Source organism: Schistocerca serialis, chromosome 3, assembly GCF_023864345.2.
Source record: "Schistocerca serialis cubense isolate TAMUIC-IGC-003099 chromosome 3, iqSchSeri2.2, whole genome shotgun sequence".
Lineage (NCBI taxonomy): Eukaryota > Metazoa > Arthropoda > Insecta > Orthoptera > Acrididae > Schistocerca > Schistocerca serialis.
In genome coordinates this window covers 311,232,714-311,247,853 of record NC_064640.1, presented here as the reverse complement: position 1 = coordinate 311,247,853, position 15,140 = coordinate 311,232,714, and the positions used below count along the sequence as shown (strand labels likewise).

General features: G+C 37.6%; 1 protein-coding gene across 1 annotated transcript in view; it reads right to left on the bottom strand.

Annotated features, from left to right (window-relative positions):
* The window catches only part of LOC126470114 (vacuolar protein sorting-associated protein 26B-like), a 71,737-nt gene extending 64,665 nt beyond the window's left edge, over window positions 1–7,072 (bottom strand). Inside the window, exon 1 of the mRNA XM_050097719.1 lies at window positions 6,814–7,072. Coding sequence (XP_049953676.1) covers window positions 6,814–6,816 — 3 coding nt within the window. The 5' untranslated portion in view covers window positions 6,817–7,072. The remainder of the gene's footprint in view (window positions 1–6,813) is intronic.
* Between the last annotated feature and the right edge of the window lie 8,068 nt (window positions 7,073–15,140).

The following is a 15,140-nucleotide window of genomic DNA, read 5'->3' as shown; positions in this document are numbered from 1 at the left end:
CCTAAACAAAAACAAAATTCTTGTAAATGCACCGAATGGTTTCAGAAAAGGCAAATCTATGCAAATGGTTCTCTTCAATTTCCTAAAACTCTTTTACGAAGCTACTGAGGACAAGGAACTGACCTGTGGGTAGTTTTCGGACCATTCCAAAGAGTTTGATCTTATAAATCATAATGTACTACTGTCAGAACTACATAATTATAGTGTCCATGGTGTTTCTTACGAGTGGTTCAAACCATATGTAACTGATATGAAACAGACAGCAAATTTCTCAGGATGGTAATGTGTGTCATTCTAATTATTAAAAAAAAAAAATAAAATAAAATAAAAAAAATTTAAAAAAATTAATTATGGGGTGCCCCAGGGCTCAGTATTGGGAACATTGTTATTCTTGGTTTTATTAATGAACTGCCACAACAATTTTCAACCACCGATACTGTACAATTTACTGATGATACCAGCTGCTTTATAAAAGGTAATAATGATTTTGAGATGCAGCAAAAAATTGACAAAACAGCAGAACTGGCTGGAAATTGTTAAACGATAACTGTCCAGATGTCAATGACAAGACAACTGCATGAACGAACTTCAACCATATAAGGAACAAAAACAGGACCACTGTGAAATTCATGTTACCAAACTGCCAAATTCAGTAAAAGAATCACATAAAACTTTTTTGATTATGGGTGGATGAGCATCTAAGGTGGGAAAAACATGCAGAAACGCTTAACAAAAAACGAAGCAAGTACTGTCAGATATTAAGACTATTCACGTTGGTGTGTAGAATATATGAGTCTGGCGATATACCATCTGACTTTCGGAAAAGCATCATCCACACAATTCCGAAGACGGCAAGAGCTGACAAGTGCGAGAATTATCGCACAATCAGCTTAACAGCTCATGCATCGAAGCTGCTTACAAGAATAATATACAGAAGAATGGAAAAGAAAATTGAGAATGCGCTAGGTGACGATCAGTTTAGCTTTAGGAAAAGTAAAGGGACGAGAGAGGCAATTCTGACGTTACGGCTAATAATGGAAGCAAGGCTAAAGAAAAATCAAGACACTTTCATAGGATTTGCCGACCTGGAAAAAGCGTTCGACAATATAAAACGGTGCAAGCTGTTCGAGATTCTGAAAAAAGTAGGGGTAAGCTATAGGGAGAGACGGGTCATATACAATACGTACAACTACCAAGAGAGAATAATAAGAGTGGATGATCAAGAACGAAGTGCTCGTATTAAGAAGGGTGTAAGACAAGGCTGTAGCCTTTCGCCCTTACTCTTCAATCTGTACATCGAGGACACAATGATGGAAATAAAAGAAAGGTTCAGGAGTGGAATTAAAATACAAGGTGAAAGGATATCAATGATACGATTCGCTGATGATATTGCTATCCTGAGTGAAAGTGAAGAAGAATTAAATGATCTGCTGAAAAGAATGAACAGTCTCATGAGTACACAGTATGGTTTGAGAGTAAATCGGAGAAAGACGAAGGTAATGAGAAGTAGTAGAAATGAGAAGAGCGAGAAACTTAACATCAGGACTGATGGTCATGAAGTCAATGAAGTTAAGGAATTCTGCTACCTAGGCAGTAAAATAACCTATGACGGACGGAGCAAGGAGGACATCAAAAGCAGACTCGCTATGGCAAAAAAGGCATTTCTGGCCATGAGAAGTCTACTAATATTAAATACCGGCCTTAATTTGAGGAAGAAATTTCTGAGGATGTACGTATGGAGTACAGCATTGTATGGTAGTGAAACATGGACTGTGGGAAAACCGGAACAGAAGAGAATCGAAGCATTTGAGATGTGGTGCTATAGACGAATGTTGAAAATTAGGTGGACTGATAAGGTAAGGAATGAGGAGGTTCTACGCAGAATCGGAGAGGAAAGGAATATGTGGAAAACACTGATAAGGAGAAGGGACAGGATGATAGGACATCTGCTAAGACATGAGGGAATGACTTCCATGGTACTAGAGGGAGCTGTAGAGGGCAAAAACTGTAGAGGAAGACAGAGATTGGAATACGTCAAGCAAATAATTGAGGACGTAGGTTGCAAGTGCTACTCTGAGATGAAGAGGTTAGCACAGGAAAGGAATTCGTGGCGGGCCACATCAAACCAGTCAGTAGACTGATGAAATAAGAAAAAAAAAAAAAAGGCATCCATGCATAGTATACTGAGGTATAGTACAGTACTCTGGGGAAATACATCTTTTGCAAAGCAGTCTTTTAAATGTCAAAAGAAAGTTGTAAGATTAATAAGTGATGTTGCTTACAGAGAATCATGTAGAGGTATCTTTCAGGAATTAAAAATCATGACCTTACCATCAATATTTAGATCTGAAAGTATCTGTTCCATTAAAAACCACCAAGTTTCAGCTTGGAGTAGTGAGATCCACATTTATCAAACAATGAACAGGAATGATCATAGGGATGTGCACAGAAAATCAATATATCAGGACAGTGTTGTTTATAGTGCAGTGCCGTATAACATAAAAAAATACCAAACATTAAAATATTTAAAAAAGAACTAAAAAATCTACTAATTAACAACAGCTTCTACAGCATCAACTAATATCTGGAATTTTGCTCAAATCTGTAGGTCTGCCTCATAACCTCTCTAAACAAAAATTCATAATTATCTAAGTATTCCTACATAAAACTAAACTACTGTCATCAATGTACATATATATAATTATGCACCCAACCTTCGTACCATATGTTCCTATGCCTGTTTAACTACAGTATTGGTATTTAAAAATTTTAGTAAAATCAACCAAGGCATTATTTTATCTGTAAGTACGTATATAATTTTATAATCTAATTAAGTAGAACAAGGTTTTTGTTATAAAATGTGTAGGTAAGAATGATAAAATTTTGTATATGGTGTAAATATATAATATTTGATGCTGTTTTGTACTTTTACATGTCCAGTATTGTGCATGTGATAATATGGACACTAAATAAATAAGTCCTGGGGGGAAATAGCTAAAATCCACTTGCCTCAGACCCAGGTTTAACATTTCTACTCTACAGTTCTGTCTATTTAAAAATTCACCCAGATGCAAATTATTTTAATGGATTCGGTTTCAGATGACAACTGGAATGTTATAATCACATTCACGTGGAGAATTTAAATATTTTTTTCCCCTACAGTTTCATCAATTTTATAACAAAAACCAGTCAGTATACATATCTATAGTGGCTCAGATTTCAAACAAGGACTGGTTCTTCTCACACTGGTCCCCAGTTATATTTCCTACTAACAGAAATATTTACAGCATGTTTTAGTTATTTCAAACAACAGCTCCCTGGATACCAAATGAGAGGCTGCATTGGTATTCCAAGATGTGCGACAACCATAATCTTCCCATAAGATAAATACAATATTCAATAAAATGTCATGATCTGACACAGCTGTTACTCTCCAGGAACACAATGAACTATGCACCCGTCTCATAGTTAGTTTCATATCCCATGAATCATTTGCACGATGAATCTTAATCTAAATATTTTACATATTATCACAACAATGTGACTTGCATCGGAACTACCACAATTATGCTCTAGCTGACTGAAACAAAATCAAATCTCACAGTACAAGTTTACTCAAGAAATAAATTAGGTGTACCAATTAATATATCTAATAGACCAACAGTTTAGAAAGTCAATCTTTTCAACTTATGTATGATCACAAATTACGTTATTACTATCATCATCTACAGTTGACATGAATGGTGGTCAATTTTTTTTCTCTGCGTGAATACTTTACTCTTTCTGGGTCACAACAACATTCAGTTTAATACTGAATAACTTCTTTTATTACTAAAATTACCTGTACGTTAATGCTACGGTTAACAAACTGAAAGCAGTCATTAACAACAAGCTTCACAAGTCAATAGTTTTCTGTGTCCACTTTGGTGAATACAACATTAGGTTATTATTATTATTATTATCTAAAAATATAGCAAAAATTTTGAACTAAAAATTACACATTTCTTAGTGAGATGATCTGCAAAATTATCAGGAACCAATATTCACAATCAGCGATATTAAATTTTCAGTTGGTTCAATTGTCAGAAGCTCCATGGAATTTTATTGTTTGTGGTGATTCCAGATGTAACAGGAATAAATGTCCAGTTAACAATTTTAAGCTCATTTCATTAAAATACGTATCTGCTGCTACCCAAATGTGCTCTCAGACGTGCCCAATATTTATTCTCACTAACTGAGAAAAAGCACATAAGGGGCGACAGCTCTGAAGCAGCAAATAAAGGAAATCAACCTCTTTATCCAACATATTTGGACCACTTATCGGTGAATTTTGTCAGTGAAGCAGTTTCAAAATTATGGTTACATCTTATTTATTTTTAGAAACAACTCAACAAGTTCTGTTTACTATCTTGAATGGAAAAGAAATTATATCGTAGCAAGAACACACCTATTTGGGCACTAATGTTTTATTTTTTGACTGATAAATTTGAATTTTTTTGTTCGGGTGAACATAAGCTTACATGACACTATTCATCTTGTGCATGTCTGTACTGTTACTGGGCTGTACCCATTTGCACATGACCAACCAAAATCTCATCACGGTCAATGTTTAGCCCACTGCAAATTTACAAACTCTCAGCACTTTATATTCAATTAAAAACATAAGGGGACAGGTGTCACTGAAACATAAAATTGAAATAACTTAGTGCAAGTTACTAAAGGTAATGCATTATGTAAAAAAATGTAAATACCACCTATAATAGCTGTGGTACCTCATGTCAATATTGCATCTAAAATATTAATGGACCACGATCAGTTTCCACACAAAAATTTTACTACACCATTTATACTGTTATGCACCACATTACTTTTGTAGTAAAATTTTGATAAGAAATTTTAACTCATCCCACAGCTACATTAACAATACTTACTGCTCCATAAAATTGTATGCAGTCATACATAGTTTTATTGCTCAATACAGAAAGAAAGTACTATTTTATACCCTACAATTAAGTGTGAATATATTTATGACATAATTTTTGAAACAGTTTTAATATAGAAGTTTTAACTGAAATTATATTAGTCATTTTAATTGAAAATTACATTCCAGAAAGCAAAATAATGACAGCTTGCAACAAGTTTTGTGTTGCATCTTCAGACAACAATGGCAAGACAAGTTGTGTACACCATTAACAATCTACTTTTGTTCTGAAGATCTGTTGACACCACAGTGCAACAGCATAACAATACATATCTTCTGGTGCTGCCAACAACTCATCTTTATAGTTGGCCATTAATGTATTGAGAATTCTGTTTATAACCAAATCATCTTGCGTGTTAATCCAAAATTTGCCACATAACTTTATATTTTAGTCCAACTCTTATTTTCCAAAAAAGGTGTGTATGAAACTACAGATTTTTCATAATAAATACTTTAATATTTTGGTGAAAAATAAATCACTAGCACAGCTGTAACACATATATCACGTATTATATTTCAAATACATATACAGGAAATAAATTTTTAATTACTGATAATTCACAGCCCATAATTTCCCCCTAAAAAAATTATCTTGTACTGAGTAAAAAAGTATGTATACTAAATGAAATTGACATAGACAACATTTTTTTAATCTTCTGTGTAATGTATGTGAGTAGTCGTAACTATATCTGTGTCATCCATCGACGTAACACCAGCACACATGATAGTTGCACATCTGTCTTCGAGCTAAATCAAAACACTTGAGAAGTCAGCCAGTCTCTCTCTCTCTCTCTCTCTCTCTCTCTCTCTCTCTCTCTGTCTGTCTGTCTGTGGATGCTTGGGAAAATTATTTACATGCTTCTGTTGCATTAGGGCACACACTTCGACTTTCTTTTCCCCTAGCGGTTAACTGTTATTCAAAATAGCAAAGGAATTTAATGACATTCCAGTAATAATTTATAGTCACATACAGTTCAAAATGTTCAATATGTGAAGTAAAATTTCATATTGCTGAAAATGTTTAAGAAACTGTAATATGAAGAGGAATCGCTCACAGCTGATTTTGAATAGCTGTCATCACATTGTTGCCATGCATCAATAGAAAAGTTGTCCAGCCACAACTCAATATCACGAAGTAATAAATGTTCTAGAACATATAAATAAACAAAATGCAATCAACATTGCACATACCAACACAAATCGAAAATTAAATCGACCTGGCAAATCTTAATTGTGATTGTATCAAGTATGTGAAAGCAATGTACGCAAATGCAATGGCATCAGGTAAATATTGCGCGCACACAAGTTTATTACTTTTGGCAAAACACGTCACTTACTTTGGTCTCAAGACTTCAAAACTTGGAGTATCGTTAAACTGCAAAAAATAAAGCTCAATCGCACCAAATTCCTAAGTGTTGGGGTGTATACATGGTCACAAAACAACAGCAACGGATGACCGAGAACTTAACGCAAATGAAAGCACCAAGCAGCAGGAAATAATTCGAATACTGCTATAAGTGCGTCCTGTTGCCATGGTGAGACACATAATGGGCAGGCACGCGACTTATACTATTACATAAATATGGTAAAACACTATTAACAATCTGATGCGCAGTTTGTGCCCGTTTAAAAGACTGTCGCTTGATTATTTTTCCCAGGAGATATTCGACATAATGTAGATGTGATTTTTGCCTGTGACACAATCAAAACAATTTAGTAATAACCTCTTCCAAACAGTTGTTTACTTCCAGGGATTACAAGAAGAGCGAAAAGGTTATAAACGAAAAAAATACGTGTACGGTATATCGAAGACACTGGCAACACACATTTACCATTGTGATTCCTGCGTTGAATTCAGTGAGCAGGAAATGAAAAGCTTGGGAATCGAGACAACTACCGCTTCGTAAAACTTTGCAAGTACATAACTACATCAGCCACAACACCCTCCGCAAATGTCACAACTGTGGTGCAAAGTTCTTATACACGTTGATTCCAGAGTGTTTCACATTCGAAGATCTATTTAACAAACTTTCACAAAAGTAAGCATCACTCTTACGTGATGTAATTCCGTGCCACTTACTAAAGTAACATTGAAACTTATTATCTAGAATCTTTGAATTAAATCAATCATCACTTAAGTCGATAAATACTTAGGTTTCTTAATCCAGTAGTGACGGAGTCTATGCAAAAAAAAGTGAAAGCTTTAAGGAATATAGGTTTAGGACAACAGTCAAACATTAATTCTCTTTCCACTGATCTGACAAACACAGTTTTCATCAAGGTGATGAAAACTTCAAGCGAAGCTTCTTTCGACTAGGGGACTTCAGTTACTTTCCCATGTCATTCGTAAATCCTCTACAGTTGTAATAATATATTATTTACGTTTTGGCACAATAAACTTAGAGAATCCCACTTAATTCTTCTGTTTTTCTTTCCGACAAATTAATCTGATCTCATTCATTCACTGTTAAGTTCTTAATTTGGAAAGTCGCGCAAATCTTAATTTGTTTGATTTAGAATCTTTCGCACCAGTCTGCTGTTTACGTGCAGTTTGCATACAATAAAGTTACATTCTGTTGTGAGTAACATAATTCAAGGTATACTGCAGTTGAGTGAGTGCTAAGTTCTTGTTGTAAGCGGAAATAAATAACTTTTTACGTTATATCATAGAACTGAAGCGCTAACCCGTAGGCCTAATTTTTGCTGCTCATGAGTAACGAAAATTCCTATAGCGTAAAGTAAGTTAAGTGATTTAATTCTATTTGTAAGCGTGTAATCTGTGTTGCAATGCGTGATAAGTCTGGATTTTGCAGTAGGATTGTGTCAGAGGGAGAGGCATGTGTATAATGTTGGTACTGGTAGGAATTTCACAAGCGTGAGTGTAGTGGGGGACCGAATGGGAATCTCAACGAGGCCTTCCCATGGAACTGTAGGCTCTGCAAAGAAGATTAGGGAATCATTGAGAAGGAGGCAAATATTTGTGCCCCTCAGGCTCACACGAATTTTGAACAAGATAGGCTGAAGGGGTTAAAATATCTGGGGAAATTCTGTTGAAACCCTAATTAGTCACTTAAAGAATAACCCTATGCCGGCCCCTCTTTCGAGCAACTCTACTACTTCACTGTTCTCATCACCAACCTCAGAAGCAGAAATCGAAAATACAGTCGGCCAAAAAATAAAAATGGTTCCTTCTGCTGGACAAGGTGAAATCTCTTGTTTCCTTGTTGAAAGATGTTCAAGTATAATAAGTAAGTCTCTCTCACATATCATTAATTCTTCATTTCTGGAAGGTGTATTCCCTAAATTACTTACCATAGCAAAAATTATACTGATACACAAAAAAGTCTCTGAACAAGATCCCAATAATTGTCAGCCAACAGCAGTCCTCTCTGTGTTCAGTAAAATATTTGAATATGTAGCAGCTGACAGACTAAAATCATTTCTGAATAAATATAGTGTCTTCCTCCAGCTCAATATGGATTCCAGGAGTGGAAAACAAAAGCAGATGCTGTTTATAAATTTCTAGATACAACTCTAACTCTCATAGATAAGAAACAGCCAGCTGTGGCGTTGTTCTTTGATCTTTTAAAGGCCTTAGACACTGTAAACCACAGTATACTATTACCATAACTATATAACTATAGTATATGTGGCACTGCCTACGATTGGTTTGCAAGCTACCTACTAAACAGAGGCCAGTAAGTGCAGTTATGTGAGGTCATCCCTTCAGGAATATCCAGTCTCATGCTCTGATATGCAAACCATAAAACATGATGTTCCTCAAGGATCAATTTTAGGCCTGACCCTATTTCTGCTGTTCATTAATGAACTTCCTCTTCACCTACTGACTTGTAATACCTTCCTTTTTTATGATGACACCAACATTCAGATATCTGACTCAGATAATCACATTGCAGCTGCAGTCAACCAGTGTACAGCTCTACTGCAGTCATGGGTTACAGCTAATAGACCACTTCTTAATGCAAAAAAAGACTGTAGGCCTAACATTTCATACAGTCCAAAATAGAAATCTGACCCTCCCAACTATACAAATATGTGGAAATAGTATTGAACTGAAAAATGTAACTAAATTCCTTGGAATATCTATTCTGACACTCTAAGCTGGAAAAGGCACACTGACAGCTTAGCTACGAAGCTATGTAAAGTATGTTTTATGCTTCAGACAGTCATGGAAGTGACGAGTATAAAAATCCTAACGACAGTGTGCCATGCTCTTTTGCACTCAATCCTAACATATGGCCTCATATTCTGGGGCCACAGATCTGAGTCCAATAAAATATTTAAGCTACAAAAGAAAGCTGCCAGGATACTGTTATTTAAAAAGCAGAGAGACTCATGTAGACAACTATTCTGAAAATTAGGTATTCTTTCACTTCTGTGCCAGTACATATTGGAGACACCAAGTTATACCAAGCTTAATTTTTGGCACCCTGAAGCAGAATCTGGGCTATCATCAGCACAACACTAGAGGGAAATACTTGCTGACACAGTTTCCCCATTCCACCAAATTATATGCTGAGAGTGTAAAATCCATGGGGATTAAACTTTATAATCTCTCTCTCTCTCTCTCTCTATTCGTTTAGTCGGTTTCGACTCTTCATGACCCCATGAACCAAATCACGCCACTTTTTCCTGTCTTGCACTTTCTCCCGTAGACCTTCCAGGTTGGAACACATTGCTTCTGTGATGCCATCGATCCATCTCATCCTCTGACGTCCTCTTCTTCTAGTTCCTTCAATCTTCCCCAGCATTAATGTTTTTTCCAGCGAGGCATGCCTTCGCATTGTGTGTCCAAAGTAGGTCAGCTTTTGTTTTAACATTAGACCTTCCAGGGAGAAATCTGGTTTAATTAGCTCCAATATTGATCTGTTGGTTCTCTTTGCAGTCCATGGAACTCTAAGAAGTTTCCTCCAACACCACAATTCGAAGGAGTCAATTCTTGGCCGTTCAGCCTTTCTAATGGCCCAGGTCTCACATACATACATCACAATTGGAAAGACCATAGCCCTCACAATACGGATCTTTGTTGCTAGTGTTATGTCTCTGGACCTTATAACCTTGTCAAGGTTTGACATCGCCTGTCTACCGAGCAACAGGCGTCTCCAGATTTCATGGCTGCAGTCACCGTCAGCAGAGATCTGGGAACCGAGATAACTGAATGTTTACTTTATAATCATCTACTACCAAACATACAAAAAACATCAAAAACCTAGCACATTTTAAAATAAGGCTTAAATTGACATTATTAAAATACTATTTTTGTAACTTACATGAATATTTTGAATGTGATTTTTCTATGTAATATATTTGCACACTTATCCTTCTGTACCATAATTTATCTTCAAAATGTAAATTTTAATAAGGCCTAACAGACTGTTAAAATTGATCTACTTGTATGTACTCATTATATTTATCTAGAAAATCTTAACTGTTGTATAAATTATGTAATGCTTATCTGTACTTGATTTGATTTTAAATATATCTTCAAATTTTAATTTTAATTAGGCTTAGCTGACCTTAATTTTGAACTACTTGTGAGTATACTAATATTATATCTTGCAGTCTATAACTATCATACAATTATGTAAGTCTAGGTGTATTTAATTTGGCGTTATGTATTTTTAAATGTTTAACAACTATAATGACTAGTCCCATGTCATGTACTACTCACTGTACACAAAATGATTCAGTGGATCAGTAAAGAATGAATGAATGAACTCTGTAAAGGTAACAAGCTGTGGGTGAAAGGAGAACAGCTCTTCAGCTTCATCTACATTAGAATAAATTTGACTTGGTACCTGAAGTAGGAGAGGAAGAGCCTCATTCGACTGTAGGTTACAGTAGGATGCAGCAGACTTCTAGCAAAGAAACTGAATGTAGGTCAGTACTGAAAGAGACTAGTTAGAGTCCTGTTGTTATTTAGTAATAATGAGAGAGGTGTAGGTCAGATGGTACAGGGCAAATTAGAGACAGGGTACCAGGTCACAAGTATTGCGAAGCAAAGTGTTGCCTTAGCCAGGTGACAGAGGACATTGGGAATTTGTGCAAAGGTTTTGGCAAAGAGGATCAGGTTATTATAGTTGGTAGAGTAGGGAACAGCGTGGCTAAGAACACTAATTACAGCATTAAGTGTGACCTGGATGAAATGTGAGGAGAAACTACACACACAAGTGTGAGTTTTGTGGAGGTCCTGCAGCGCCATGACGAACCCTAGGTAAATACAGCTGTGAGCCACGTGAACACTGAGTTGAGCAGGCTGTTGCTGACTGAAGCGAAATCTCATGTGGGTGTAGTGTCAGTTGTTGCAACCAGAAAATGGGAATATGTTTGATATGGCCTAAACTGGAATAGAAGAGGAAAAGACAGGTTGACTGAGCTTCTTGCAGATAACATATGGGGGCCACCATCACACATAGCAAGGTCCCAGTGATTACTGGTGTCAGAGGGGCATCTTTTTTAGGTTAGACTCAGGATTCAAGTACCTTGTTTTGAAGGAAATGAAAATAAGAGAAGAGTCCCATAAAATGATTAATAATGCACAGGAAAGTAAGGATGACTTATTTCATCAAAATATTAGAAGATTGGGTAGTACAGTAGAAGAGCTTCTTGATTGTTTGGAAAATTTAGAGAGCTCTGAAACGATAGACATTCTGTGCCTGTCTGATCACCACATAACCACAGGGTTAGATAAGTTACATATAAAAGATTACACTATTGCAGCTTAATCATGCAGGAATAACATAGTAAAAGGAGGAGTTGTTACTTACATTAAGATAGATCACAAGTTCAATAACGCTGCGATTAGAACAGAGAAGTTTGTGCTTCTGAATTAATGCCGAAAAATAGTTCATTTTTAGTTGTAACAGTACATAGATCCCCACTGGGAAATTGTAAACTATTTATAAGGAAACTGTATTCCTTACTGTGCTATCTGTCACACAGCAGCAAGCAGTTAATAGTCTGTAACTTCAAAGTAAATTCTCTAAAGGATTGTGATAGGAAAAATGATCTGGAAACCTTATTTGGATCCTATAATTTGGTTTCAGTAGTTAACTTTGCAACACAGGTGGATAAAGGCAATAGGACCCTAACTAATAATGTTTTCTTTAATGAAGCTCAAAGCAAGAAAATGACAGTTTACCCAGTAACAAATGCTCTCGCTTATCACGGTGCACAGTTAGTTAGGATAAAACGTTGAGAATCATCTCAGAATTCATCAACCGACCACGGCATAACAGCCCGGATAATTATAATGGACATGATATTTCCGGCCGTGAAAGTCTACATTTTAGTATCAGACGCCTCTACGTGGAGGAGATGTCAAGAGAAGTGCGACGCCTGGAAGGACTCCAGAAGAAGAGAGTGCAGCTTTTGTGTTCCCTCACATTCCTGTCTCGTTGCAGAGCCGTCGGCGTTATACCGAAGTTTCTGAAGATAAAGCGACTGTCCTATTCGGGAAAGGCACAACGCATTTTCAAACGGACTGAGGAGGCCTTACCACGAGAGCGCATTCAGCAGACCCGACGGGACTTGGCAAGCACAAACTGTAAGTTAATGTCTCTCCATATTACGATCAGTAATAAACTGTGCAGCGGTGACTGGGATAAAATTGATAGACTACTGCATGATACCATGGGGAAGCGTATGTTGACAACGTCTAGTAGACAGAAGAAGAAGTTTGATAATTTGCTACCTAATCAGTCTGTTCGGCATTTAGACGTTTCCCGGACGGTTATCAATTCGTCCAAACGTTCGTTATCTGACGATGAGACACCTGTGCTTACCAAGGGAGGAAATGTTGCTGTTAGTCCGCGTTTTGTGCCCACGGAAGAAATTATGGCCAGTGTAGAAGCAGGAATTCGCAGTGTGGATTCTGTAACAGCTGACGAAATCCGTATAGAAACAGTGAGAATATTAGCCAATGCAAAAGCGCCGAAAAGTGAGTGAGAGTGGGTGAGAGAAGAGCTTTAAAACTCCTGAATGACGACGATAGTATTTTGGTTCTCCCAGCTGACAAAGAAAGCGTAACGCTGGTTATGGATGTGGCCGACTATCAGAGTAAAATTACTGATCTACTGGATCCGCAAGCATATAGGAAGCTGAATAAGGACCCCACTAACAACGTTCTCAGAACTGTGTCGCGGTTAATAAAAAAGTCCTCCATTGAAGAGAGTGTACAGAAAGGTCTCTGCAATTCGGTTGCGCTACCACCGAGGCTTTATGGATTGGCCCAAAATTCATAAAGAAAATGTGCCGTTAAGACCTATACTAAGTGCCATTGGTTCGCCCACCTACTCGTTAGCCAAGTTTTTGACTACGCTGTTAATACCACATGTGGACCGTTCGGACTCTTATATAAAGAATTCGACACATTTCATCAGCAGATTGAATGGCATAGTAGTCCAGCTGGAGGACATATTGGTCAGCTTCGATGTGGTATCGCTGTTTACCATGGTTCCACTTAATGATGTATTGGAACAGCTGGATCGAATTTTTCCTGCCGATATTTTAGAACTGTTTAAGTGTTGTTTGACGACCACATACTTCAAGTGGAATGAACAGTTTTATGAGCAAACTGATGGCGTGGCTATGGGAAGCCCCCTAAGTCCCGTAATTGCAAACTTCTTTATGGAGAAATTCGAAGAACAGGCCTTAGGTACTGCCAGCAAAAAACCAAATGTATGGTTCCGATACGTGGATGACAAGTTTGTGCTGTGGAGACACGGTAGGGAGGAACTAAGCCGGTTCCACGAACATCTGAACATTATAAACTCGAGAATTCAGTTTACAATGGAGGAGAAGGTAGAGGGCAAATTACATTTCCTCGATGTGCTTGTTTTTAGAAACGAATATGGTAGTTTGGGCCACTCAGTGTACCGCAAACCCACGCACACGGACCGTTATTTGCACCGGGATTCGAACCACCACCCACAACAGAAGCGGGGTGTTATCAAGACGTTAGCGGACAGAGGTAGAAATATTTGTTAACCTGAGTTGCTCGACGCTGAGATGGAACATCTCCACAATGCACTAATGAAGAATGGATATTCGTCTGCCGAAATAAAATGTGCGTTGAGGCAGCCACGCAGAAATCATACTGACGTACAGGCTACTGCAAAATCTAATGTTTTCCTGCCGTTTGTTAAAAATGTAACGGAAAGAATAGGGAGGATCTTGACGAAGCGGAATACTACCGTAATTTACATGCCCACCAGGAAGATACAGGAATACCTTAAGCCTGCCAAGGACGCTCGCAAACCATTGGAAAAAGCTGGAGTTTATAGGATCCCATGCAGCTGTGGTGATGTTTATGTAGGTACCACCAAAAGAACTGTTTCTAAACGTTTGGAAGAGCACAAGGGAAATTGTAGAAGAGGAGAAACGGAACGATCAGCTGTTGCGGAGCATGCTTTTCAGCCGGGGAACCACAATATTCGTTTCGAGGAGACGCAAGTACTAGCGGCCACAAGCGGATATTACGAAAGGCTCTACAGGGAGGCAATCGAAATCGCTAAACACCCAAATAATTTCAACCGAAAGGAGGAGGGCGTGAAATTAAACGGTATATGGATGCCGGTGTTAAAAAAGATGTGTACCACCCGTCCACTACTGGGTGATGGCAACGACGATCGACGGCGACGGACAGCGGCCAATTGCAGTGACGTTTTCAAAACACGTGACGTCACGCCGCGGCGCGGGAGAGCGCAGACACGGAATTTAGCGGTAGTCAGTAGCGAGCAAGTGGGTGCGTTGGACCTTCCATCGAGCTACGGATCCCCTTGAAGATGTCTCCCGCAGTCCCGACGAAACGTTGGGAATCATCACAGAATTCATCAACCGACCACTGCATAACAGCCCGGATAATTATAATGGACATAAATACCATAACACCTTATGATATGGATACTCCTCAGAGGAAATCAGTTAGAATAATTAATGACTCGAGGACAAATGTTTTTAAGAATAGTTTACTGGAAATGACATGGGTGTGATTTATAATGAACCAAATGCTAACATACAATTTATTCTATTCCACGATAAATTCCTATCATTATCTGAAAATAGCTTTCCACATAAGCTAATCATAAAGAATACTAAACAGGCAGGTAAAAACCATGGATTACTAGACCAGTTAAAA